Source organism: Perca fluviatilis, chromosome 4 (assembly GCF_010015445.1).
Source record: "Perca fluviatilis chromosome 4, GENO_Pfluv_1.0, whole genome shotgun sequence".
Taxonomy (NCBI): domain Eukaryota; kingdom Metazoa; phylum Chordata; class Actinopteri; order Perciformes; family Percidae; genus Perca; species Perca fluviatilis.
The window spans coordinates 25,997,899-26,022,524 of record NC_053115.1 but is presented as its reverse complement, the minus strand read 5'-3'; the positions used below and the strand labels follow the sequence as shown (position 1 = coordinate 26,022,524).

General features: G+C 38.9%; 2 protein-coding genes across 3 annotated transcripts; both read left to right on the top strand.

The window, feature by feature from the left end:
* Positions 1–3,793: 3,793 nt before the first annotated feature.
* Positions 3,794–12,134, top strand: tnni1b (troponin I type 1b (skeletal, slow)). 2 transcript variants are annotated; one of them, XM_039798797.1, is made up of 8 exons: positions 3,794–3,896; positions 5,502–5,530; positions 5,713–5,719; positions 5,839–5,880; positions 5,965–6,096; positions 6,229–6,318; positions 11,246–11,422; positions 11,850–12,134. In XM_039798797.1, exons 2-8 carry the CDS (start codon positions 5,517–5,519, stop codon positions 11,952–11,954), a joined length of 567 nt encoding a protein of 188 aa, XP_039654731.1. In that variant the 5' UTR covers positions 3,794–3,896; positions 5,502–5,516; the 3' UTR covers positions 11,955–12,134. The 2 variants fall into 2 exon arrangements, with proteins under 2 accessions (XP_039654731.1, XP_039654732.1); XM_039798798.1 differs by lacking the exon at positions 6,229–6,318.
* A 964-nt stretch (positions 12,135–13,098) lies between these two features.
* Positions 13,099–24,385, top strand: tnnt2b (troponin T type 2b (cardiac)). Its single transcript, XM_039798793.1, has 14 exons — positions 13,099–13,202; positions 16,316–16,458; positions 16,603–16,647; positions 16,762–16,769; positions 17,034–17,045; positions 19,438–19,459; positions 19,571–19,634; positions 19,755–19,871; positions 20,259–20,336; positions 20,585–20,686; positions 20,793–20,899; positions 20,982–21,072; positions 22,084–22,124; positions 24,108–24,385. Exons 3-14 carry the CDS (start codon positions 16,619–16,621, stop codon positions 24,145–24,147), a joined length of 711 nt encoding a protein of 236 aa, XP_039654727.1. The 5' UTR covers positions 13,099–13,202; positions 16,316–16,458; positions 16,603–16,618; the 3' UTR covers positions 24,148–24,385.
* Positions 24,386–24,626: the final 241 nt, after the last annotated feature.

The window sequence follows — 24,626 nt, the reverse complement described above, 5'->3', positions numbered from 1 at the left end:
ATTACAGCTAGCAAAAAGAGTCACTAGCTAGAAATGAGAAGTCTGCATTTTCTAAAATCAAGGACCCATTGTTTTAAAAAAATATATAAAAATAAATAAATAAAAATCACAAACAATGTTGGTGAATCAGTTCCCGTTATTGCTGTAAACTGCTTGACAGGAGTAGCAACAGGAATTGAGACTTATCTGCAATGTGATATCATGACTTTGCGTGAACATAAATGCCACTTTCTAAGTCCAAGTGTTATCTGTACGCATTTTGAGCACCGTATACAGCGGACGGGTTGGGTTTAGTAAAAGAAGAACCGGTTGGGTTTAGTAAAATAAGAATCCTACGGTTGGGTTTAGGAAACGTGACACGCAGGTTAGATTTAGGAAAAGAAGAACTGGTTGGGTTTAGTAAAAGGAACAAAGTGACAATTTTTGGTCTCCTGGGTGAAAGTCCTGCGTTTCGCAAACATGAACATATCACTCCTATTTTATTGTCGCTTAACTGGCTGCCTGTGCGTTACAGAGTTGATATGAAAATACTGCGGTTTGTTTTTAAATCTTTTAATGGTCTTGCACCAGCTTACTCATCCGAACTGTTAAATCTGAATGTACCTGGTAGGTGTCTACGGTCCACGAGCAACTATAATCTGTCCCAGCCACACTCGTGTCTAAAGTCAAGAGGGGACCGTGCCTTTGCTGTTGTTGGTCCTAGGCTGTGGAATAGCCTCCCTGTTTCCTTGAGATCGCTGGCCTCTTTATAGGAGTTTAAACTCAAACTAAAGTTATATCTCTTGGAGCGTGCATTTCTCTAAATTCATATTTTTATTTATGTTTTTTTGCTGTCTGAAGGATGTTTTATTCTATTATCTTTCCTGACTCTTGTTATGGTAAGCACAGTGGTCAACTTCTGTTGTGTTTACTTGTGCTATACAAATAAATAAATGAAAATGAAATGAAATGTTTGACCCATCCTACACCCCGACCAACCTCCATACGCAGATTTTCGCCCTTTCATATTACTCGCTACGACGTAAATTCACATGCAATCACAAGGTAATGTAAGTCAAGGGAGGCCTAAAAAGCGAGTAGGAGTCTTGATAATGCGCCAAATATGAATTAGTGTGTCATACATAGGCCTACGCCACTTAATGAGATCAGTCTGGACTTATCAGACTTTACATTTACACTACATTTTAAATAAGAAATTAAAAAAATTATATTGGTGCTGTTACACATTTACATAACATAATACACATAATTAACAGCTGCAGTAAACATTTTGAACTCTTAAAGACTTAAACAATATAATTTACAGGAGAGTGCAACTCTACTGTAAAAGTGCTATGTAATCCACTGGCATGTGAATATACGAGTCAGTGTTCAGTTTCCCAGACACAGTCCAGCAAACACACACAGCACTTTGTTAATCCTGCTGCCATATATACTGTGGAATTATAATCAGCTGCCATGAGCCAACAGCCTGGATCTCAGTGTCATGAATCAAATCAGCCTCAGGGACTTAAAAGTGCTAACTCAGCGAGAGTAAAAGAACAGTAAAAGAACAAACTTTAACAATCCAACGCTACTACTAAAATAAATTATTTATATATTTATATATAAATAAATAAAAGAGGCTACGCTTACAGACAGTGCAAACCATGCAATTATCTTTATACATCCACAGATTAATTAATTTCACTAAAGAGACAAATTCAGCACTAGAAGTATTTCCCATGGTGGTTTGAACAAAGCACAGTGGCCTCTCTATAAATATGAAACTGTAATAAATAGCAGGGCTGGTGGCCCAACAGGTCACAGTCGCTGTGGTCTCAAGAGGCTGACAGCTCTCTACTGTAAGCAGGAGACAATGCAGCAGACACACATATGTTGCCACATAAGTAAAGCATGTGTTCAGTGTAAAGTGCAGGAGATTAACAGTAAACTGCTGTCATTTGGCAAGCAATATACAGAAAATATGAAAATAATTATCTCAAGACTAGGGCTGCACAATATGAGAAAATATGAAAATATGCGATAACATGATTGAATATCGCAGTCACAATATTACCAGTGATAAATTGACAGATAAAGTGTACTCCGTTCTGCTTTCAGTGTACTGAAAAAACTATAATAAATGAAAAAGCATAACCAATTGCTTGATGCTTGCAGTACAGTTTTTGTAAGGGATTTCTCAATTAACAATATAGTCTACAAAATGTAAAAAAAAATTGCCAAGAAATGGCCATCCCATATCCTCAGAGCCCAAGGTGACATCTTCCAATTCCCCGTTTTGAAATAAGCAGCGAATATTGAAATTTTTTTAAACCGGGATCTGGGAAAATGTTTCTTCCAAAAAAAAAAAAATAAATAAAAAGACTGAAATGATTAATCAAATACCAAAATAGTTGTGGATCAACTAATCCATTAATTGACTAATCATCTGACAATGTTTTACTTGATTTAGCAATTTTAGAAACAGGGTTTCTCAAACTTTGTATGAAAGAGTGCCTATTGAGGGGGGCCAGCATGATGAAAGGCCGCAGAGTAAACACACACACACACACACACACACACACACACACACACACACACACACACACACACACACACACACACACACACACACACACACACACACACACACACACACACACACACACACACACACACACACACACCAACACACACACACACACACACACACACACACACACACACACAACAACCACACCACCCACACCACACACACACACACACACAAAACTCCCGGGTTTTCCACAGTACTAGCACTGATGACAACTGCGCCACTCGCCAGGTGCCACTTGTTGCCATGCAACCACTAGCTTCCCACAACTTGTCATTCCTAACCTGACAGACGCTTGTTAGACGGGCACAGTTTGACCTGTAGCAGAGTAGTGTATTACATTTAAGCTATTGAAAGTGAAAGTACTGAAATGGACCGCAGATGATCCAATATTGTAAATCTGGTGCCACACAAAATGTTTCTGAGGGTCGCCATTGGCCCGTTGGGCTGCGCTTTGAGCATCAGCGCTTTATTGACTTTATTTTAACAAAAAGCAGCCTTGCAACACATGTAGTAAACACAAACCAGACACAAGTGATTTTGTGTCCTTGCATGAGTAAACTGAACACTTAAGTGTGTTACACATTCATCTGTGTTTACACAAACTCCAAAAAAGCGTGCACACGTGCAAGCTGGGACCCAGAATCAAAGAGTGGCATCATCACATGATGCTGCCAATTTGTCTATGTTTAGTAGTTGGCCTTAGCTAAAAAGGTATACTGGAAACTGCATTCCGGTTTTAAAACCACAGCTTAGCATTGTCTGCAGCTATTACCCTAATCAGACCAATGGGGCCTGGCAGACTCGGGGGGACAGGGCACGTCTCCAACATCACTCTCAGTAGCCAAAGAAAATTCTCATCAGATACTTCATCACAACTAAAGAAGCTTGCACTTTCTGTATACACAGCGGCTGTCTGTTAGGATAACAAAGCTGGTGTACCAGAGTAGAGAAGATCCTACCTATAGAGCGTTAAATAGTTCACACGTGTAAAAGAAGAAAACTGATTAACTGACTGAAAATCCGCTAAAGTGTAAATGGACGAGGATGTTGTTTATCCCGTCCTGGCGCAGAGAAAAGTTCATACACATTATTATGAAGAGGCAGAGAGCAGAGATCTGTCAACACAACGCAGGCATCACAATCACTGTTATGCTGAGACCACCCCGTCTCATGGTGTGTGGATTTGGGTGTGTGTTTCTATTTAAGTCTCCTTGTGATAGAGAGGAGGGACAAAAGGGAGCAGGAGATAAATATTCTGGTGCAGTCTTCTCTCCATCATTTTGTGTCTGTCTGCATCCACAGCATCAAAACAGAAAAGGTAAGGCCATGAATCTCTGCTACATTTATTTCAATCAAACTGATAGTTCTAACCCCAGCCCCAGTCAGTGATACAGGTTGTGGGGGGGTTTGATCTGAGAACACAATTTTACTTTAGATTCAATCAATTAGATTAGACATTTCATAAAATATTGCTATTTGAAATCAAAGTATGTAAAATAATCAAAAGATCAATACAACATTTGGTCTACAGAATGTTATTAAATAGCAATAAATGGACATCACAAGTTCCCAGAGCCCCTGGTGACGACATTAAATGGCTTTTGTTTGACCAACAGTCCAAAACCGAAAGATACTCTGTTTGGTATCATAAAAAGCAATAAAACCAGCAAATATTCACATTTGAGAGGCTGGAACCAGCAATTTATCTTGCCATTTTCTGCTTAAAAACTGTATTTATTATTTATAATTTATAGTTATTATATATAGTTATACTTTAGTTGTTATTTATTAATAACTAATCATTTCAGTTTCAATTACATTAAAAAGGTTTAAATGGAAATCACATTGCTACGACTATGACTATATCCCGGTTAACTTAATTTAATAAATCACAAAGACCACAAACAATAGGCGATAAATTGATAGTAGCCTAGTAATGGAAGTATATGAAGTTTTATTGTGCAGTACTGATATAATAAAATAGATCAACTAATGAATCAAGATAATAATATAATAATGAAAATAAGTGGTATTTTTAAACAGTTGAGACATTTATATCGTCCCATGGTAGCTATGTAAAAAATTAATTTCATTTTTTATTTATTAAACAGGAAAAGATTAAAGACAAATCGGGCCTGACTCAGTGTAAAACTGATTTTCAGCAGGTTCCTGCTCTGCAGAACATAAACACCATATACACAACAAAAACTCCTAGACAAAAACAGTCACAAACACACAGACCAGGAGAATGAGCAACAGGGCAAAGCCATAAAGCTGAATTAATGGTCGCAGGTAAAAATGCACTTTTTATCCTTTTTCCTCTCTTTGGGCCTTGGTAAATTCAGCAGGACATTCTTTCAAAAAAAATAAATAAATAAAAAGTTTGGGCCAGTACCGTTCTGAGAATTAGGGACCCTTTCTATATTTGTGCCTTTATCCAGGAAAGTGGGGGTGAAAGCAGGAAATGTTATCTAACTGGAATAGCTGCCATGTTGTGGCATGCTTCTCCCCATCTGTCATCACTTTGCTTTCTGGCAGATATCAGCACTGGAAAGTGACTGGATGATTTTGTCCAGCAGGCCTTTCTACGAGTAAGAAATAACAATGCCCGATTATCAAAACACAAAAAAAAAAAAAAGCTTGATCATGTGAAAAGACAAGTCCTTTAGTAATTTAATATATAATACAAATCATTGTTAAAGAATAATGAAAGCAATGAGGTTAACAATTACAGCTTTAAGATCAATATATCTATATATGTATATTTCCATTCTTGTAACACTATACAGTCGACTGTGTAGTGGAATGTATGTATAGTGGAGCTAAAAGGGAAGCCATAGTTTAGACCCACTGGGGCACCCGACCCAAGTGGTCCCCACTGTTGAGCACTTCAGAGGCAAAAGGTTTTATTTTTGTCTTCCAGGGGGAAATAGCCAAGATGCCTGACAAAGCGTAAGTGTATTGTCTTTCTGTTATTGTTTCCATTTCCAAATCAGAGTATCAGTTTCATTTAGCAAATGAGTTTTATCTGTAGAAACACTTGAAAAATATGGAAACTATTAAACACAATTAAAAGTTTTGCTATCTGCAATTGAAAACTATATTTCTGTGTCCTCTTTATTTTCTACTTACAGACCGGAGGTAAGATTTCAAGACACTACTCCCTAAGAAACCTAATACTTTAACAGGCGCACATATTAAGATTGTTCCTGCTCCACTCAAATGTCACACTAAATTAAAAGAATTATATATTTTTGCAGAGGAAATCTAAAATCTCGGCTTCTCGCAAGCTCATGCTGAAGGTGAGTCCCTAGTCCAATTTGCACAGACTGTATCTTTACAGTAAATCAAACCGGTACATTTACTTTGAGTGTGTGGTGTTTTAGAGCTTGATGGTCGCCAAGGCCAAGGAAGAGCTGGAGCAGGAGATGGAAGAAAAAGAGGAACAGAAGGCAAAGTACCTGAAAGAAAAATCACCTCCTATACAGACCAGTGGCATATCGTTAGCAGAGCTACAGGTAGATTTTCACATTTACCACAGAGTTGTCCATATTTACAAACTAAAACTCTGAAATAATGCTGCTAAAGATCGGTTATTTCACTCAGGAGGTGGTCAAATTAACACCCACTTCCTCTTATTTTCTTTTTAGACATTATGCAAAGAGTTGCATGCCAAAATAGACGTGGTGGACGAAGAGCGGTATGATATTGAAGCCAAAGTCTTGCACAACACCAGAGAGGTAACTGAACACTAGTTGAGAAAGACAATGAACAGATTTGATAATTTCCACATAACAAAAATAAATCAACATATTTCAAAGCATCACACAGATCTAGTCCAAACACCATGAAAGTGCAGCTTTAAAGTGGACATATGCTTGTCATATCTACAATGATATAATGCCAGATTTTCATGTTAAACGTGGCCAAAACCTCCAATAATGAGGTAAACGGATTTTAGAGAAATCCCCGTGAGATTTCAGATTTCTAGTATTACGCAACTGTAAGCCGGCCTTCTACGATTGGTCATCTGCTCCAGGTAGGTAGGACTGGAGTGTTTTAAGCTACTGTTAACACTGTCGCACGTAGCTACAAGCTAACAGCAGTAAAAGAGGTCATCTTGGTAGGGGTGGGCGATATGGACAAAAAATAGTATCGATATTTTTTCCGATTTTGACGCTAACGATAATTAGACGATATCCTTTAAAATTGTGTTTTTAAAAGTCTGAGTTAATCACTGATGATAATAATGGGCACAATGTTGAATGAAAACAGTTCTTATTTATTTTCTTTAAAATTTAAGTAAGTAAGTAAAAACAATTCAAAGACAATATACTAATACTATACTAATACTAATTGAACTAGTGTAGGAACATTGAACTCTGAGTACACATTCAGTTGTTCACCTCTGCTGTAATGTAAATTGTGCAGCATACAAGAAAGATGAAATCATAACAATAAACAAAGAGCTCTGTTCTGTAACATATTGCACACAACCATGTCCTTATTGGAAGCAGTCCTGGAGCTGGGATAGGGCAGTGTCAGGCCAGTCCTTCTGACCAGGACTTATGCTGGGATCAGAAATAGTTGGATGTGACCTGACTGGCCCAGGTGAGGGAGAGGAGCAGTTCTGTATGCTTTCTTGATGTTAGAGTATACATGGTCTAGGGTGTTCTTCCCTCTAGTAACACAATCTACATGCTGGAAAAAGCTGGGGAGTACAGACATTAAGGACGCCTTGTTAAAGTCCCCTGTATCCCCTCCAGGTGATCGCGCTGCAATTTGTTCACTATGGTTGGCAGTGAGCCAAACTTGCGCTAACGTTAGCATCGGGGGCTATGTAGATGGCAGTGTGCCGTTTTCGTAAATAAAATGGCCTGTATATTACCGACAGGGCTCGAGGTCAAGTGAACCGTGCTGGGCAACGATACTGCGGTCGGTACTCTATTCTATCTCCGCCTCTGGTCTTGTCGGAGTTATTTTCTCATCCTGTCGGTAGCTAGCTCGGCGTGCTAGCGCCAACAACAACCTGCAGCGCCCGGTCTGGCAATGTCCTCCGGGATGTTATGAGCCGCCTGGAAGGCTCTCGTAACGGCTGCGTTGTATCGTAGTCCTATTGATTAGTTCAGTGTGGCTGTACTTGTATAAATATACACCGACAGGAGAGCTAGTAGCCGCTGCACAATCGCGCACCGCCATCTTTGTTGACATTAGTGAATGTGTAGCGTTCCAATGAGTGTTTTGAAGTGTTTTTTTCTAAGTAATTTAAATACTCGATAATGTCAATTTGCACATCGTTAACACAACAATGACGATATTATCGTAAACGATATAAATCGCCCACCCCTACATCTTGGCTGCCAATTTGATAAATTCTCCCCAATTTCAGGTCGCATTACTGCTTAAACATGTCCGATTGTGTAGCGTTTAGTTCAGAAGCCTTTATCTGCTATTTTTGACAGTAGAAAGGGCTGCTTCATTCCATTACAATCTAACGTTAGCCTAGTGCTGGCTAAATATTAAAAGATGCTCTAAGCGATGTTGGGTGACGGCACTTCTTGTTGACGTTTAAAGTATTTTCAAACAAAACAAGGCTAGCTCGCCCCTCCCTCCTCCTCATCCCTTCCCCTCTCCCTCCCTTACATGCACAACCCCCACCCCCAAATCCTTCTTGCCGGCTATTGGCTAGAACACTGGAAGACTTATGTTTGGTGGTGCTGGGGCCTGTTTCACAAAAGCAGAATATCTAAATCCAGGATAACTGATAAAGCGAGGCTTGACCTAGTCTAATCTGTGCAGCCTGGCTTGGTGCGTTTCACAAAGACCAAGCCAGGCTGAGGAGGAGCGACTAGGTCGAGCCAGGCTGAAGTAATTCAGATAGATGCGCGTCCACGGCTTTCCTCAAAAGACCGCGAGGTCGATCACAGATTTACTGATGCCACAATGGAGAATACGCATTGTACATACTTTATACAGAGTGAGCAGCAGCTTCTTGTGGAAGTATGACGACGTGAAACACATTATTTGTATAAAAAGAAAAGAAACGGCCGCTGTAATGAAACCGCGAGAGAAAGCGTAGCAGACGATCACGGACCGACTGAATGCGTAATTGTAGCCTAAATATATTAACTGACCACGGCTCTGAATTGAAGCCGTCATAATCATTCCATTCAAGGATTAGGCTACTAATCATTTGCACACATTAACAGTTGTACTCTTTGCCTTAAAAGTGAGCATGATGCGTAAATATCTCTTTCACTCTGTTCCTCCTCCTCTCTCATGGGCTAAAATATAAGTTTCCTAAGTCATATTAACTTCCACTGCTCGCTTTTAATGCAAAGTGTACAACTGTTCGTTTTTGCAAATGACAGTGACTCATTGAATGGTTTCAGTTAAGAACAGTAGTTCATAAATGTATATTTTTAGACTATCATTCAGTCGGTCCGATATCTGCCACGCTTTTTCTCGCGTTTCATTTTTTTATTTTTTATAGAGGCCGAGTTTCCTTCTCTACATATTATATGCCTTGCTCCTTGTATATATGGACATAGAAAATAAAGACACTGAAGAAATTGGACTCTAAAATCTAGAAACTATGAAGATAATAATGAAGTGATGATAAATGAAGTGATAAATTCCATGCACACTGAATGGAACAGAGTATATTCATTAGTTATTTCCCCCCAAATATGAGGTCAAAAACCATTGAGGTGTCCTCTCCCTGTTGTTACATGAATGTACAGTAGCCTACATCACTAGATAGTTAGTGGTCCAGTGAACTAAGACTATCATTTGGGAGGATTGTACCATTAGGATATGTTCTTAAATTGTACAATCCTCCCAAATTATATTCCCAGTTTACTGGACAACATACATTGTGTGCTAAGAATGCCAAATACAATGCAAACATGATCCTTATTGTTAAAGAATTTAAAAAAAATTAATCAACTAAGATAATTCAAGGTGCATTGGCCAACTATAGAAATGTACAGCATTGTATGTATTGCCCTTAGTAACAGACTTCATTTAAAACACATTTGAAATGTTATCAGCCTTTTCTAATTATCTCAACAACTGCCATAATATATTCATCAAACTTCTAACAACAATATGAACAGCAGTCTTCATACAGCAATATAACAGTAACAATGACTGTCACATGAATAATTATAAATAAAAAAAATAATGGTCACAACAATAAAATAATAACAGTACTTAAATAAACAGCAATATGCACCTGTTGTATTTTAATCCAGGCTGATAATAACAATAGGGTAAAACCTCTGCTGGGTGATCAGAAAAGGCTCCAGGATTAAATAAATCCTGGCTGTTAGCCTGGTCAGGACCAGGCTAGCTGCACAGAATAAATCTCCATGGTGATTTATGTGCCTCCGCTTTCGTGAAACCGAATCAAGGCTTAATTCATCCAGGATAACCAGGAAATCCCGGCTTAATCCCTTATCTTGGTTTTGTGAAACAGGCCCCAGGTTGGCACAGTTTGTTTTTGTTGCCATGTGTGGAGCCTGGGCTGTCTACAGAGGCCGTGTTTTTTTACAGTGTGTTCAGGGGACAGGCAGCTGTATGTGACAAAATATTTTGTAGCCTAAAAAACGCCTGACATAGCTTAGAGCACCTATAAGTAGCTGCATGCTAACGCGAGATAGCTGTAATCTTGGGGGCCAATGCTGGTAATTTCTTCCAAATTTCAGGGTCAAATTACTGCTGGGTCATGTCGAGTTGTGTAGTATTTGGTTTACAAGGCTTTATTGGGGATTTTTCACAGTACAAAGTCCTGCTATATACTCTGTTGCAGTAGCTCCAGCTTTAACTAGTGAAACAACAACGGAGGCTGCTGAGCTGATCGCAGATTCCAGGAAACACTCTGGCCAATCAGAGCAGACTGGGCTTTGTCAGGAGGGGGGCTTAAAGAGACAGGCGCTCCTACAGAGAGTCTCATACATCGGGTTAATACAGGTGCAGCAGCCATGGGCAGTATGAGAAAGATAGTGTTTTTTTAACATTAAAGCATTTAAACATGTTCTAGTACAAACACAAAATACAATTATTATCCTGAAAATGCTAGTTGCCCTTCAAGGTCCCATATTGTAAAAAGTGAGATTTCCATATATTTAGTTTTATTATAAAGCATGCCAAAGGTGCTATATACAGTAAATACTGTGAAAGTAAGTATGAAAACTCAACCCACTCAAACCACAGAGAAACGCACAAAGCTCGCATTCATTAACGGTGCATTTTAACAGCCGTCAGGACTTCAGTACTGTTGTAATGTCAACTATACTACATATATAAATAGGTAGAAAGCGCTGGGGAACAGTCATTCCCCGGCTGCAATGATGGTGCAGAGACTCCGAGAGCGCAGATGCGGAAGAAAACACTGACCAATCTGACTGGGCTTAAAGAGACAGGCGCTAAAATGTAGCGTTACAGACGGAGAGTCAATGTTCAGACAGACAGTATGAGAAGAATAATGGGTTTCTGAAAACTAAAGCATGAAAACATGTTCTAGTAGAAACCCAAAATATAAGTGTGAACCAATCATGTGAATCAATACATTTAAATCAACCAATTCTACAATGGGACAGTTGAATAGCTGTCACTGTCTGCGGCAAATGACCTAGATTAACTTCCTCTCTACTTTCTCCACAGATCAAAGACCTAAACATCAAGGTACTGGACCTGCGAGGGAAGTTTAAGAAACCCAACCTGAGAAGGGTGAGGGTCTCTGCTGATGCCATCCTGCGCTCCCTACTGGGCTCCAAACACAAGGTCTCTATGGACCTGCGAGCTAATCTTAAATCGGTCAAGAAGGAGGACACAGAAAAGGTGGGTTTTAGGAAAAATACAGAAATAGATACAAAGTTGCTTTTCCCAAAAATACGATGGCCCAATAATGACACAATCCTGTTATTTTCACATGGCACACAAGGTGCAGCTTTGGCAGAGATGTTTTCCATGGAGAGCATTTATTTGCGCTTTAACCCATTTACTGGTGTCCATATCCAGGGTGACTAGCAGAGTGTGAAACTGATTAATGAGCTTTTTTTGCTTGCATAAACAAAATTAAAACCACTGGTGCAAGGCTGAAGATATCAGATTACGTCTAACAAGGATTCCTATATCCCAAGAGTGTTTGTTTCATGGAGAGGCTCTGGCTGGATAGACATATGCATCCAAAATGTGCTGAACACCTTTAGTCCAACACCACACTGGGAAAGACATCACAAAAGTCTCTGTGCTACTCTCTGTGCAGGAGAAGACGGTGGAGGTGAGTGACTGGAGGAAGAATGTGGAAGCCATGTCGGGCATGGAGGGCCGCAAGAAGATGTTTGATGCAGCAAAAGGCCAAAACCAGTAAAGAAACAGCTGGCTTTCATCTTACGTCAAATACAATTACTGGCAAACCAAAGAGTGCAGAATACAGCATAATATCAGAAGGAGCACTTCACAGGGTCACAGAGAATATTTTGCTATTTTATATTAAATACATTTTCACGGTTTCATTATCACTGAAATAAACACAGGATATGTCTCTGGCTTTGTGTGTTCTGTGAATCAGGTGTGATAAAATGTCAGTGGATTTATCATATTGTTTTCATGTAAGTGAAAACGTTTTTCACTTGCGTTTTTGTGGACTGCCTCACTCACTCACTCACTCACTCACTCCTCTCTCACACACACACACACACACACACACACACACACACACACACACACACACACACACACACACACACACACACACACACACACACACACACACACACAGTGAAGATGCAGAAACATGTTTTTTTAAGATTATGAACATCCAAAACGTATTCCAAGTCAGGCAACTCAAACGTTGCTCGAAATAAAATCCGTAAATAACATGCAGTTTTCATCAAAAATATAACCGCAACAATTAAGCTATAACTCAATATAAAACTAACTAAACAGTGAGGAAAGTCAATATGCACGTACCAAAGCGAAAGCAGAGCCAATACAACATTTATTTACAATTTCTATCACGGCAATAAGGTAGATGGACAACAGAACGGGCAGAAATTAGCAGCGAGCTAGACCTGCAGGAGAGCTACTCAAAGTATGCTAGCTAGCACAAGCAATAACGTTACATAATCCCAAAGATCTAAACCATCTCTGCATATACATACCTGCTGTGGCCATAAACTGTATACCCTGGTGAAGTGAAGCTCTGGCGTCTCGGCGTTGAATAAATCCTTTAGGAAGAGTCTGTCCGTACCGAATGACAGCAGGAAGGTAAACTTGTAACTCCAGCTTGAAGCTCACTTTACCGTTATTATTACCTCCACAAATCTGTCCTGGAACAACACGACTGGACTGTTAGCTTCATCACGAAATGCTAAACGAGCAGCGGAGCATGGAGCTAAACAGTGGGCAGGGCATTAACAGTTTTTAAATGGCCCGCTTCATTGTGAGGGGTGCGTTTGATATTTTCTGCAACAAGTAAAGTAGGTCATGTGTGTGAGTGTAACAGCTGCAACTCGTTGTCCAAAAAATGTTAGTCCCTAAAGAATGAGATGCTCTTATGTACTACTGCATTTAAATTGATCATAAAATGATTATCACCAAACCCACAGTTGAAAAGGTAAATTAATGAAAATATCTATGTTGTTGGAATTTTATTTTTTAAGTCGGTTTCTGCCGAACCTTAGAATTTTTTTTCCTACCGAACCGAACCCTACGCTTGCACTAAGCGCTAATGACGCCGCCGTTCAATGCAGACAGTAGGCTGTGAGAAAGTGAAAATGGAACTTTTGAGCAGAAAAAGTGTTGTTTGGCAGTACTTTCGGTCAAAAGAAGGCGATTCAAGTCGAGCTACATGTTCAAGTTGCAATGCCGATTTGTCTCGTGGTGGCAAGGGCCCTAAACAATACACAACATCGCTGCTGTTAAAACATTTGCGTATGAAACATCCGAATAGGAGTTGTGCATGAAGGACTCTACAGACAGCAGCCAAAATACACTGCTGTGGACTTTGTTTACTTCATTAATGCGTTTACTGTGTTAATAGACTGAGGATGGGAGTAGGATTCAGTATTCGGATTCGGCTGAATTTTAACCAGCGGATTCGGTATTCGGCCGAACTCCAAAAATCTGGATTCGGTGCATCCCTACTTTAAATTACAACAAAGACTATCTCATATGGTATAATCTTTACAAGATGAACAAAAAATTATACTCGGTATCAATAATAGGGCTTAATCTGTCGATTATTTTCTTAATTAATTGACGAATCAGCCTTTAAACTGTAAAGAATAAAAATAAAAAGGCTAACTAAGTTGAAGTATTCAAAGTGCTTGCGTTATCCTCTTCAGTCCAAAACACAACAATATTCAATGATTTAAAAAAACAAAAAACACATTTGAGTTTGGCATATGTGCTTGAAAAATGTCTAAATAATTAGGCTACTCAATTATCAAAATAGTTGACAATTATTTTCTGTTTTGTGCTGTGCAGGCTGATGCTTTTCATTTCCGCCACCAGGTGTCAGTGTCAGCTCACAGTCAGTTTACTGAGATAATGACAGGTTTTCCTACCAGCATGTTTCAGCAACTTACAATAAAAAACATGGATCAAATTATTGTTTGTGTTCAACTAAATGTACTACCTATTTAAAAGAGGATATTAATAACATATCTTAAAGACAGTGAGTCTTGTTTGAGCTGAAGAGCCTAGTCAGGACTGGTGCCATGCCAGGATTAACTATTATTGGGCCTTTTTTTATTAGGTGCTTCCTGGTGTTTGTTTTACAGTAGTTGTCTCAGACGCCAGACAGGTGGGGTTTGCAATACAATCACAATCAAGAGGAAAAGTTTATTCAAGCAACGGAAAGCAGTTGAGCTCAATACTGTGATTGTCTGACGCTTTTGATGTTGTTGCACAGCACTTAACATATATTAGTAAAGTACCGCAAACTCTAGACCAGGGGTCACCAACCTTTTCTAAACTGAGAGCTACTTCCTGGGTATTGAGTCATACGAAGGGCTACCAGTTTGATACACTCTTCTGAAATAACAAATTTGCTCAGTTTGCCTTTAGTTATATATGATTATTAATGATTAATGATGCTCATTTATGTGAAGACACTGATCATGTTGATGATTTCTCACAATAATTATCAATAATGACTTAACAAGGTGGGAAACAGATAATATCAATATTCAATTTTCATTTTTAGAACAGGCCTGAGGGCTACTCGTGTGGTCCTTGGGGGCCCCCTGCTCTAGACATTCAAATATAAACTTCTTTCATTAAGCTGTTTTATTAAGTTATGAAAAGAAGAATATCTGCATCACATACCAATGTTGTTGGCCTCTTCAGTCATTCTTACATGCATTGCAAACATGTTAAAACACAGAGAAAATAGCCCAGTTCACTATTTGTGTTCAAACACCTCAGGGTTTTTGGAGCAAACAAACATTTCTGTTTTCTCTTCTATGTTCTATGACCTTTGCAAAGGGAGTTCTCAGATGGGGGCAGTATATTCTATTGAGCCTGCATGTGACATGGGAAGGGGAGCCAAATCTGACTGACTTGTTGAATCCCATGTTTTATGATCTAGGCAGCCCACAAATAACTGACCGGGATTTTCTTGTTTTACAGTTTGTGGCTTGGTAGGCACTCCAGATACCCAGATGTATGTGCACAAGCACTAAAAAAGTGATTTCTTTCTTTTATTTCTCTTTGAGTCAAGTCTTGTGATTAAATCCTCCAATGCAGCAACGATTACGAAAAAGTATCTACACACCTGAAATATTGAATTGCTGTATTAGAGCTTTTGTATGGGCTTAGTTTCAATTATGTAAAAAAACTAACAAGATAGTTTTGAATAGAAAATGTTCAAATACTCATCTCATACTGTCATCTTACGTGGCAGCCTTCAGAGACCTGAAACACTTTTTTTTTCACTTGCCTTTAGCTTCTGAAGACTTGACTGATGTGACTTGACTTTTTTTTAGCCACCAAGGACTCAAGGACTTGAAACGGAGCTTGGAACTTGCTTTGACATCATTTGAGACTTGATTTAAGATGTGAACTTACCTAAGAAGACTTTAAAACAGCATCAAACAATCTGAAAACAAAGCCAGAGTTGAGGTAGAGGGGGAACTCCATTCAATCATAGTTACATTTTGGCTTCAGCACAGGAGAGACACCTGATGAGTCATAATCCTGACTGTGGGGTCAGATACAATTTTAACATCAAACACTGGGAGTATCTGAAAACTTGGCACAGCCTTTATGGGTGTTGTTTATAGCTTGTTGTTGCGTGTGGTGCAGAGATTCACGATGAAGGAAGTGAGTTTTATTTTATTCATTCCCTTGGCAACCTAAGATATGGGAATAATGTTTAATTAAGTGAATGCATAACACATCCAGTTTAGGGAATAAATCATAGCTGTTTTATGATGCTGTTGTGTGATAGATGTGGTATTAATCTGTAGAATAAGTAAATAATGTGTTTCTTTGCCCATAAATCAGAGGAGCTTTGTGTATTTGTCTGCAAACAAGAGGAGGTTTACACAGATTAAATCTAACCTTCCACTTGTCTGCCAGACCTGAGCAACGACTGAAACCTTTTGAGTGCAATAATCCTGTGCTGTTCAGTCTAGATTTTGCCGTGTAAAAATAGACAATGCTAGTCCATGGAGAACGCATGTTTTCCTGGTCTAGTTAATGCCATTTGCCATCTGTTTGCAGGTATGTGCCTACCCATTGTGGACATGGTAAGTTTGTCGCCATGTGACCCACTACTGGGTTTAAAAGCTTATGGCCCAAAAGGGAAGGGCACAGTATACAATTCCCCATTGAGCCCAGTCAGAAGTACACATCGAACTATCTGGGTAAGTCTGTCTGCTCTCTTCGTATGTGTTTTTAAACAGTGAATGAAGACGTGGGTTCTATTTGGCATTATTATATCAACTCAGGCTGTTGTTGGTGCAGTATCACTCACTATATCCACCTTTGAATTGGACTTACTTGTGCAGGTGCTGCATCTTAAACATGTCAGACACAGAAGATGCCCCGTACGAGTGAGTAAACGGATCATTTCTGTAGAATAGAGAGCAATGGTAACAAAGTGATGCCAGCACAGATGGAATCAATTGTAACAAAAATATTTTTGATGTGATTTTTTCTTCTTTCAGGGGACAAGGTTAGTCATTTTGTCTGTTCAAGATGAGTCTTCACAGTTTGCACTTGAAGTTTATAGGCTGCAGATTCAGACAGCTGCTTGTTGTCAGCAAGACATTCTGACTGGCTAGATGCTACACAGCTGCTTCACGTGAATGAAAAGCATGAATATTGTGATTATGCTGCATGTATATGTATCAGAATTGTCTGTGTATAATATACTTGTAAAGTACATTGCCATAGCTGACCTCTGCTCTTTACCTCTCTTTGTGTGTACGGCGTGAAGGGGACGAGAATGGTATGTACTCTAACTGAAAAAATATCTATGAAAATAATATTTATACTAAATGCTTCAACAAACATGCTGGTTGTATTTTTTCTGCTACATTGTTACCTGCTTTACACACATGAGCTTTGCATTTAAAGTGACTTATCACACTGCATCTGCTAAGCTGGTGGCTTCACCATACAGCATACTGTATTTTTGGCGTGTTTGTGCCACTGTAGTAGAAGCAGCTGCTGTCCGTGAGCTTTTCTGCCAGATTGACCTTTGTCCTCTGAGTCAGTCCTCTCTGTCTGAGGCTGGAGACAGTTTACCTTGGATAAACATCCCAGTGGATCTGTCCTTTCAATTCAATGGGTCGCCATCAAAGAGATAAAGGGTCATACCTCTATTTCTGTCTCCTTTGTGAGGCTGTCCATGCGGCCCACTGTACAGCCAGGCAATCTCACATGAAACTAAGCGGCACCTGTCCCCCTCTAAGTGGAGTAGAGTCGCTGTTAGAGAGCCATGTAGGTCAGCTTGTGTTCTCAATAGAGGACCTTGGGGACAGCCAGCGACACTAAATGCAGGTTGGCTTACCTTCTTTGCAGTGGAAAGAGGTTGAGTTACCTAAAGGGACTCTGACTAAAGGCCCAGGGTCACTTTTTCCCACAGAGGCCCAATGTGCAGAGAACTGTTGGGAACAAAAAAAACACAGCACTTTAACTACTTTGAAAATAGTGCAAGACTAAATGCAGCTGTGGGAAAGCTGCTGGCAATGTTTTCCCAAATGATATCCAAATTGTATCATTAAGATGGAAATTGGAAAGTCTTTGTCTGCACACTTTCCTGGAATATTTAAATGTAAGTGTCATTTAATATCTCCATAACCAGTAACTGCATATTTAGGGAATCAGTAGATCCCCTGACTAAATATTCAAATGCAATGAAAGGTTATAGAATATAAGAAAATGAAGTACAAGTAAGAATATAAGAAAAAGCTGTGTACAAATGTTTTTCAATTAACATATTGTTTTAATATTGTTTTAAAGGCACCGTCAAAAATACAGGTATAGGTTGCAGAAATGATTTAGATCTAAATGCTGTATGAGATTTTCACATTGTTTGCTTGCTAACTCTTCATGCTTGCTTTGCACAGAAGAGGAGGAGGAGATGGTGGAGGAAGAGGTAGCAGAGGAGGAGGAGGAGGTAGCAGAGGAAAAGGAGGAGGAGGAGGAGGAGGAGGAGGAGGAGGAGGAGGAGGAGGAGGTGGAGAAGGAGGAGGCAGAAGAAGTGGAGAAGGAGGTAGAAGGTAGTATTGCTTATGCTAATATCTGTTTGCATGCCAGCTATAAATAAATATGGCTTTATTCTTAACACACTGCTGACAACCATGTAGTCTGATGACACTACACGTGTAAAAAGAATATATTGTCAGTGTCATAGGAAAAACATGTTTCTCCAAAACCTGCCAAAAACTGTTTATGACCTGACAAAGTCTTCTATTTAGCTTCATGATAATACAATTGCTACATACTTGCACTTTACACTACAAATTATCACACTGGAGATTCATGATTTCGCTGGACAGTGATTATATGTAAGTCTGGGATGCTATCTCTAATATTATCTAATACTATCAACTTACCTGTATACCTCCTGAAAATGCAGTTATAGTTAACATTTTGAGCTGTGCAGTGCAGTTTATAAAGGTATATTCAACACCTACATATAAATCTGAAATCATGTAGATGCAGAAGAATTGCCTTTCTTTGTGTCTTATGTTATGGACAGGTTTACTCTCTGCCTGTTCTTGACTGGGGTGGAGACAACACATAAGTTATCTGTGATGATAATCTAAAGCCTGCTCTAAACTCTCAGAGAGAAAACATGCCTACATTCTCTGGCTAAGTCCATCAGCACTGGCAGTGACAGGAGATGGTCAGCTATGTTGCCTCAGTCAACTGCTACGTGACTGTGATCTTTCCAAGTCAACATGTCATCAACTATGACACCGATGTTTTGTTAATGACCTGCTAAAGCAGAAAGGCTTCGGAAAAAAAATACCTATTTATATTAAGAGAGCTTTTTTTCTCATTTTTATATCAAACTATACTCAAAACACATTATTATGACCATTTTCAAAAACCTTACTGAGAATCACCTGTGACCATGTTCATCAGTGTCATATATCTCTACATGTCTGTGTGAACTCTGCTTTTACAACTTGACTTAATGTTTACTCTGCACTGACCCTGTCATACTTTACAGAGGAAAGTGAAGGCGGTATTGAGAGGTTATTTATGTAGTACAAAGGTCATGTGTGTGCGACAGAGGAAAAAAGTTGCTCTGTGGGGGTTTTCATGCACGAAGGGTTTCCTCATAAACTAAAGATCTTACTTTCCTTTTCTTTTTTATTGATACACAGAAGAGGCAAAGCGCAAGTTAAAGTAAGAAACGAAATGAAATACATATTCATTTAACTGAAATTGAAACACAATTCTTTTGTGAGAGACATATTAAGATGAAACGATAACAATTGTTTCCATCCTCCCCCTTAGGCCTGGTTTTGTGCCCGGCTTGGCACCTCCCAAAATCCCAGATGGAGAAAAAGTGGACTTTGATGTGAGTTCATCTCAGGACTGATCACAGTTACAAGCTGTCTTAAAAGTTGTCTTGTAATTTATGTATTTTTTTTGGGATTGTTGAATAAGCTCACATTTCGACTTCTTGCTATGATTTCAGGACATTCATCGAAAACGAATGGAGAAGGACCTGACTGAGCTGCACACTCTGATTGACGCTCACTTTGAGAAGCGTAAGAAGGAGGAAGAGGAGCTTCTTAACCTCACAGATCGCATTGTATGTTCACATCGCACTCTTCTTCTGCAACATAACACAGTCACCCAATTCTGTAGCGTAGGGATGCACCGATCTGATGCTGATATCAGATATCAGGCAGATGCTGACTCAAATAGATGGGTCGGGTATCTGTGACAACATAGCTGATCTATTTAATTAAATTCTATATTACTATATACATTATATACATTATAAGTTTTGACCAATTTGTTGCTACAAGACGATTTAAGATTAAGATTCTTTACGAAGTTGCTGGTGCATGATTTATGGTATCGGGACTCAAAACGTCTGCTTGGTGCATCCCTAATTAGGTGTTCTCTTTTGGTTACATTTTGAGTTTACAGGATTTGTTTTGGTCTGTAAAATGTATTTTCTTTCCTACTTCAGGAGACACGCAGGTCAGAGAGAGCAGAGCAGATGAAGATAAGGGCAGAGAGAGAAAAAGAACGGCAGAACAAACAAGCTGTATGTATACGAAGACAAGTAACACTTACAGAACCGTAACTAGACAGACAAGCTTTCTAAACCCTGCAAGAAGCTGTCAGCCTTAGAAACATTTTAGAGACTGGCTTTTAAACACTGTGTCATTTAGTTGTACTACCCCAGGCCAATCCCACCTATTAATTATTCTTAAATTCAATTAAACCAACATCAAACAATGTCACTCGTCAAAATACTGTAAATGAATGACTAAATGCAGCCTACCATGACAGGAAGAAAAAGCGAGAAAGGAAGGGGAAGAAGCGAAGAAGAAAGCAGATGATGATGCGAGGAAGAAGTTGATTCTGTCCAACTTGAGTTTCACTGGATACAAGGTGAAGATTTTCTTCATCTTTAAAAATGTCCTAAACAAGATAGAGGCAAACATCCTGTGTATATATGTAAATTTACACACATTGTCACATTCCTCTTCCTGACCAGACACAACCTGGGGCAAAAAAACAAACGGAAAGAGAAAAGAAAAAGAAGATCCTAAACGATCGACGCAAAGAGCTACATGTTGAGCACATGAAAGAGGACAAACTCAGGTAAAATAAAACACTCTCGCTCGTCTCAATGCCTTCCACATACTTTCCATAATCAATCACTTTCTTGTCTGCACCGATGCAGGGAAAAAGCCAAGGAAATGTGGGAATGGCTACGCCAGCTGGAGGCCGAGAAATTTGAACTTCAGTGTAAGCACACTAAGCAAAAGTATGAGGTACGATATCAGATAAAAATTCTTGTGGCGTCATTATTGATGTGTACATCACCAACCTGTCTTTTGATTCTGGGATGAAGGCCAAAATATAGACAGACCATGACAGATGAGAACATTTAAGGCTTTTTACCTTCTTACCTACACTACACAATGTGAAGTACCAGTTTCTGTGGAAATGGAACTCAGCCAAAGATTACTTGTGTATGAAATAGCGATAGATAAAGTAGTAGAAGAAGTATAAAAAGTGCGGAGTGAGAGGTTTAATGTCTGCTGCCCTACAAAAGCAGAGAGCTGTAATAACAGAAACAGTGAAGGCCAAACAGTTTACTAGATTAGTCGAAATATCTCACTTTTAGCCCCCCACACTGTATTGATTGATTGATTGATTTATTAGACAGTAACAGAAATAAATGCATAACAAAATGCCAACACAGTGACATTGAACATTTATCAGAACTGTCGAGGATAACACAAGAAAGTTACAAACTTATTTCCATTGTGGTCCTCATTGTGGTGTTGAACTAATTAACTTGTACAATTGATTAACCTATAATTTAACACATTAAAATATGTAGCATCGCAGAATAGCAGAGTCAGCGGTTGGTTAGTTTAGAAGGACTAGCTAGTTTAGCAAGTGTTGCCTCATTTTTTCTCTCCATCATGGTGGGGTTCAGCTACTGAACTCATGCATGTGGAATGTCAAACTAAGTCACTAACATGTAAGATCAGTAAAAAAGAATTTCTCAAAATAAAGGAAACAGGTTGGGAAAAGTTTATCAACTTAGCTACAGCTAACGCTAGCCGTGGCTATCACACCAACTAACTTAAACTTGCCTGCAGGTCGCACATTTTCTATGCTGTTTTTTAGGGCACATTTCTATGGCATAACCCATTCATTAAATGGTAAAACAAATGTCAAAAAGTCAGATTCAGTTTTAACGAAATACAGACCAATTACTACGTTTTGGCTTCAGTTGATGTCAATAAACTTTTAATCACATCTCTGCACAGGTCACCGTGCTGAGAAACCGGGTCAGTGATCATCAAAAAGTGTAAGTCTATAGTGTTATGAATGCTCACATTAGGGTGCACGTATTATTTTTTTTTTATTTGGTGCCTTCTAACATATGTACATGGAAGCAAGAAGAAGTGCTTTAGAATATGAATGCATTTTTGTTGTCTCAAGTGTGACATATCACGTATAGCCTATGCAGTATCACCCATTCAGCTATTCTTCTCAGTGTTGAAAAGTAGGTATTTAGTACTAACCCAAGTGATGTAGTAGGGTACAATTTTTAGGTACTTAGCTATACTTTACTTGAGTATTTCAATTATCTGCTACCTTATACTACTCCACTCATTTCAGAGGCCTAGAGGCCTTAACTACATTTATTTGATAACTTTTGTCATTAGTAAGTTTGCAGATTCAGATTAATAATACAAAACATAATAGTATATAGTATATAGTAGATTCAGAAAGCAGAAAGTAACAATAAAGTAAGCAATAATCAATAATTCCCAGCTTAGACTCGTAAGCCTGCCGTGATGTAAATGTTCACCTACTGACCTCATCAGGTTTCCACCTCCTGTTTCACCTTCCCTTCAGCTTCTCTTGCGACACTGATCTCTATTAGTTTGAAGCGGCTTCAGTTGCAGCTGTTAGTGCCAGCTGCCCAACAGCAGGGCTGAAGTTCCTGAGTACCCAAACAGGACAGGGAAAACAAAAAGGGGCAAGCACATGAGAGGTGTTTTGACAAAGGGCAAGCCGGGGGTATCTGAACAACATATGCACTAAGTCTCGAAGGGATGCTGGGGTTGTAATGAAAGTACAACAGCTGAGAGATCTTAACTGCTATTTGATATCATCTGTGTTAATGTAGCTCACAATAAAACAGTGACCGGGTCCTACTGCCATCCAGCCTGTGGATTCTTCCTCCTGATCCCATGTAGGCTGGTCTGCAATGAGGGCTCAAGGTCTAAACAAAACTTTAATAAGCTGATATTGGGTTTCCTGCAGAGTATATCGGCTTTGCAAACCAGTAATACTGTAATACTGTCACTGATCATTTCAAGCGAGTATCGCTTTGCAATTAGTATTTTTATGCTATTTAATTTAAGAAATTTTATTTCGGCAAACCATGAAAACATAATTTGTTACAGTTTTACATAAGATGTATAAATGTATATATTCATAGGGAAGCTGCAGGGGTCAGGTACCTCAGTGGCAACAGCAGATAAAGATAGCAGCGGAATATTGGGTAGCAAATCCTTTTACAACAGCAGACAGCTATGAAAAGCTTTCTGTGAAGTCCAACAGAAGCTTTTGGTAGAACAGTGGTTCCCAATATAGGGGTTGGGACCCTTGGAAGGAGTCACAAGCACAAAATCCTGTTTTTTCTCCTCTAATCTTTGCTATTTTTCTTTTGAAATTCTGCATAATTTCAACTCTTCGTGCCGCTTAAACTATTCAAATGAAATACAATTATGAAAATTGTCATCTGATAAAGGAAAATCACTCTTTGATTGAGGTTCTCACAACTCATTGACATGCACCCTGTCATGAGGGATCCCAACAAGCAGATATTGCTTTGTGGTAAAAGATTTGGGTGCTGTAGAGAACTGAACCGAGATAACTGTTAGCCTTTAAAAAAAAACATTGAATGGCCAGATTCTCAACAAAGAGCAGAAATTGCTGCAAATAAAAGGTTAATGACAATAAATCCAAATGTTAAGGCTGTTAAGAGAAGTATGTTGTCTCATACAATGGTGAGCTTTCTGTGACAAGAATTTCCCTAAAATAATTTAAATTTCAAATGCAGCTACAGAGAGTGACTTCTTTGCATCAGAAGAACAAATTAAATTCCTGAAGTTCATTGGAATCAAAAGATCAATTAGAACCTGTGACACATAGCATCAATTTTAAGGTTGAACACACAAATACATTTTCAATGGGAAGCTAATAAACAGGGTTAAGTTTGAATTACAGGTTAGATCTCTGTGTGATGGATCTTTGCTGACTTTCACTTTATTCTCAGTTCAAAGGGTAGCAGAAGCAAGCGTGGCCTGAGGAAGTAACACCTGACGTCAACCTGAGGGAAACTGGCAACACCTGACATGTATAACATAAACCGCATAACAATGTAAAGGATTACAAAATGACAAGCTTGTTAACTCTAAATCAATGTCCTAGCACTAAATCTGTCGTTTTTAGTGTACTACAAGTGAAATTTGAGAATTAATTGGTTCTTGTGTGTACGTGTACATCTTTTGTGGTCGCAATGAATAAAAAAATAAAAAAACATTATTTAACAAACCAGAAATAACGCCTCTTTCTTTGAAGTCTTTGGTTCCTTCACTTGTGGGAACTTTTCGATGAGCACTATCTTGGAGGTAATTATAAAAAGCCACACCTTCTATAATAAGGTACATTTGTCTTTGAAGAATCCAGGCAGCCTTAATGTGAGCCCGCAGTATTACTGGTCCTCTATAAATGATCACATATGAGCACATAAATCTATCAAGGCAAAATGAAATGATTATGATGATACTTAAAT

Coding starts and splice junctions, on each gene's coding strand:
- tnni1b (XM_039798797.1), top strand. Junction 5,881..5,964: donor CTCGCAAGCTCATGCTGAAG/GTGAGTCCCTAG, acceptor GTGGTGTTTTAG/AGCTTGATGGTCGCCAAGGC. Junction 6,319..11,245: donor TCTTGCACAACACCAGAGAG/GTAACTGAACAC, acceptor CTTTCTCCACAG/ATCAAAGACCTAAACATCAA.
- tnnt2b (XM_039798793.1), top strand. CDS start 16,619: ATGTCAGACACAGAAGATGCCCCGTACGA. Junction 19,460..19,570: donor GAGGCAAAGCGCAAGTTAAA/GTAAGAAACGAA, acceptor CCTCCCCCTTAG/GCCTGGTTTTGTGCCCGGCT. Junction 22,125..24,107: donor GTCAGTGATCATCAAAAAGT/GTAAGTCTATAG, acceptor CTTTATTCTCAG/TTCAAAGGGTAGCAGAAGCA.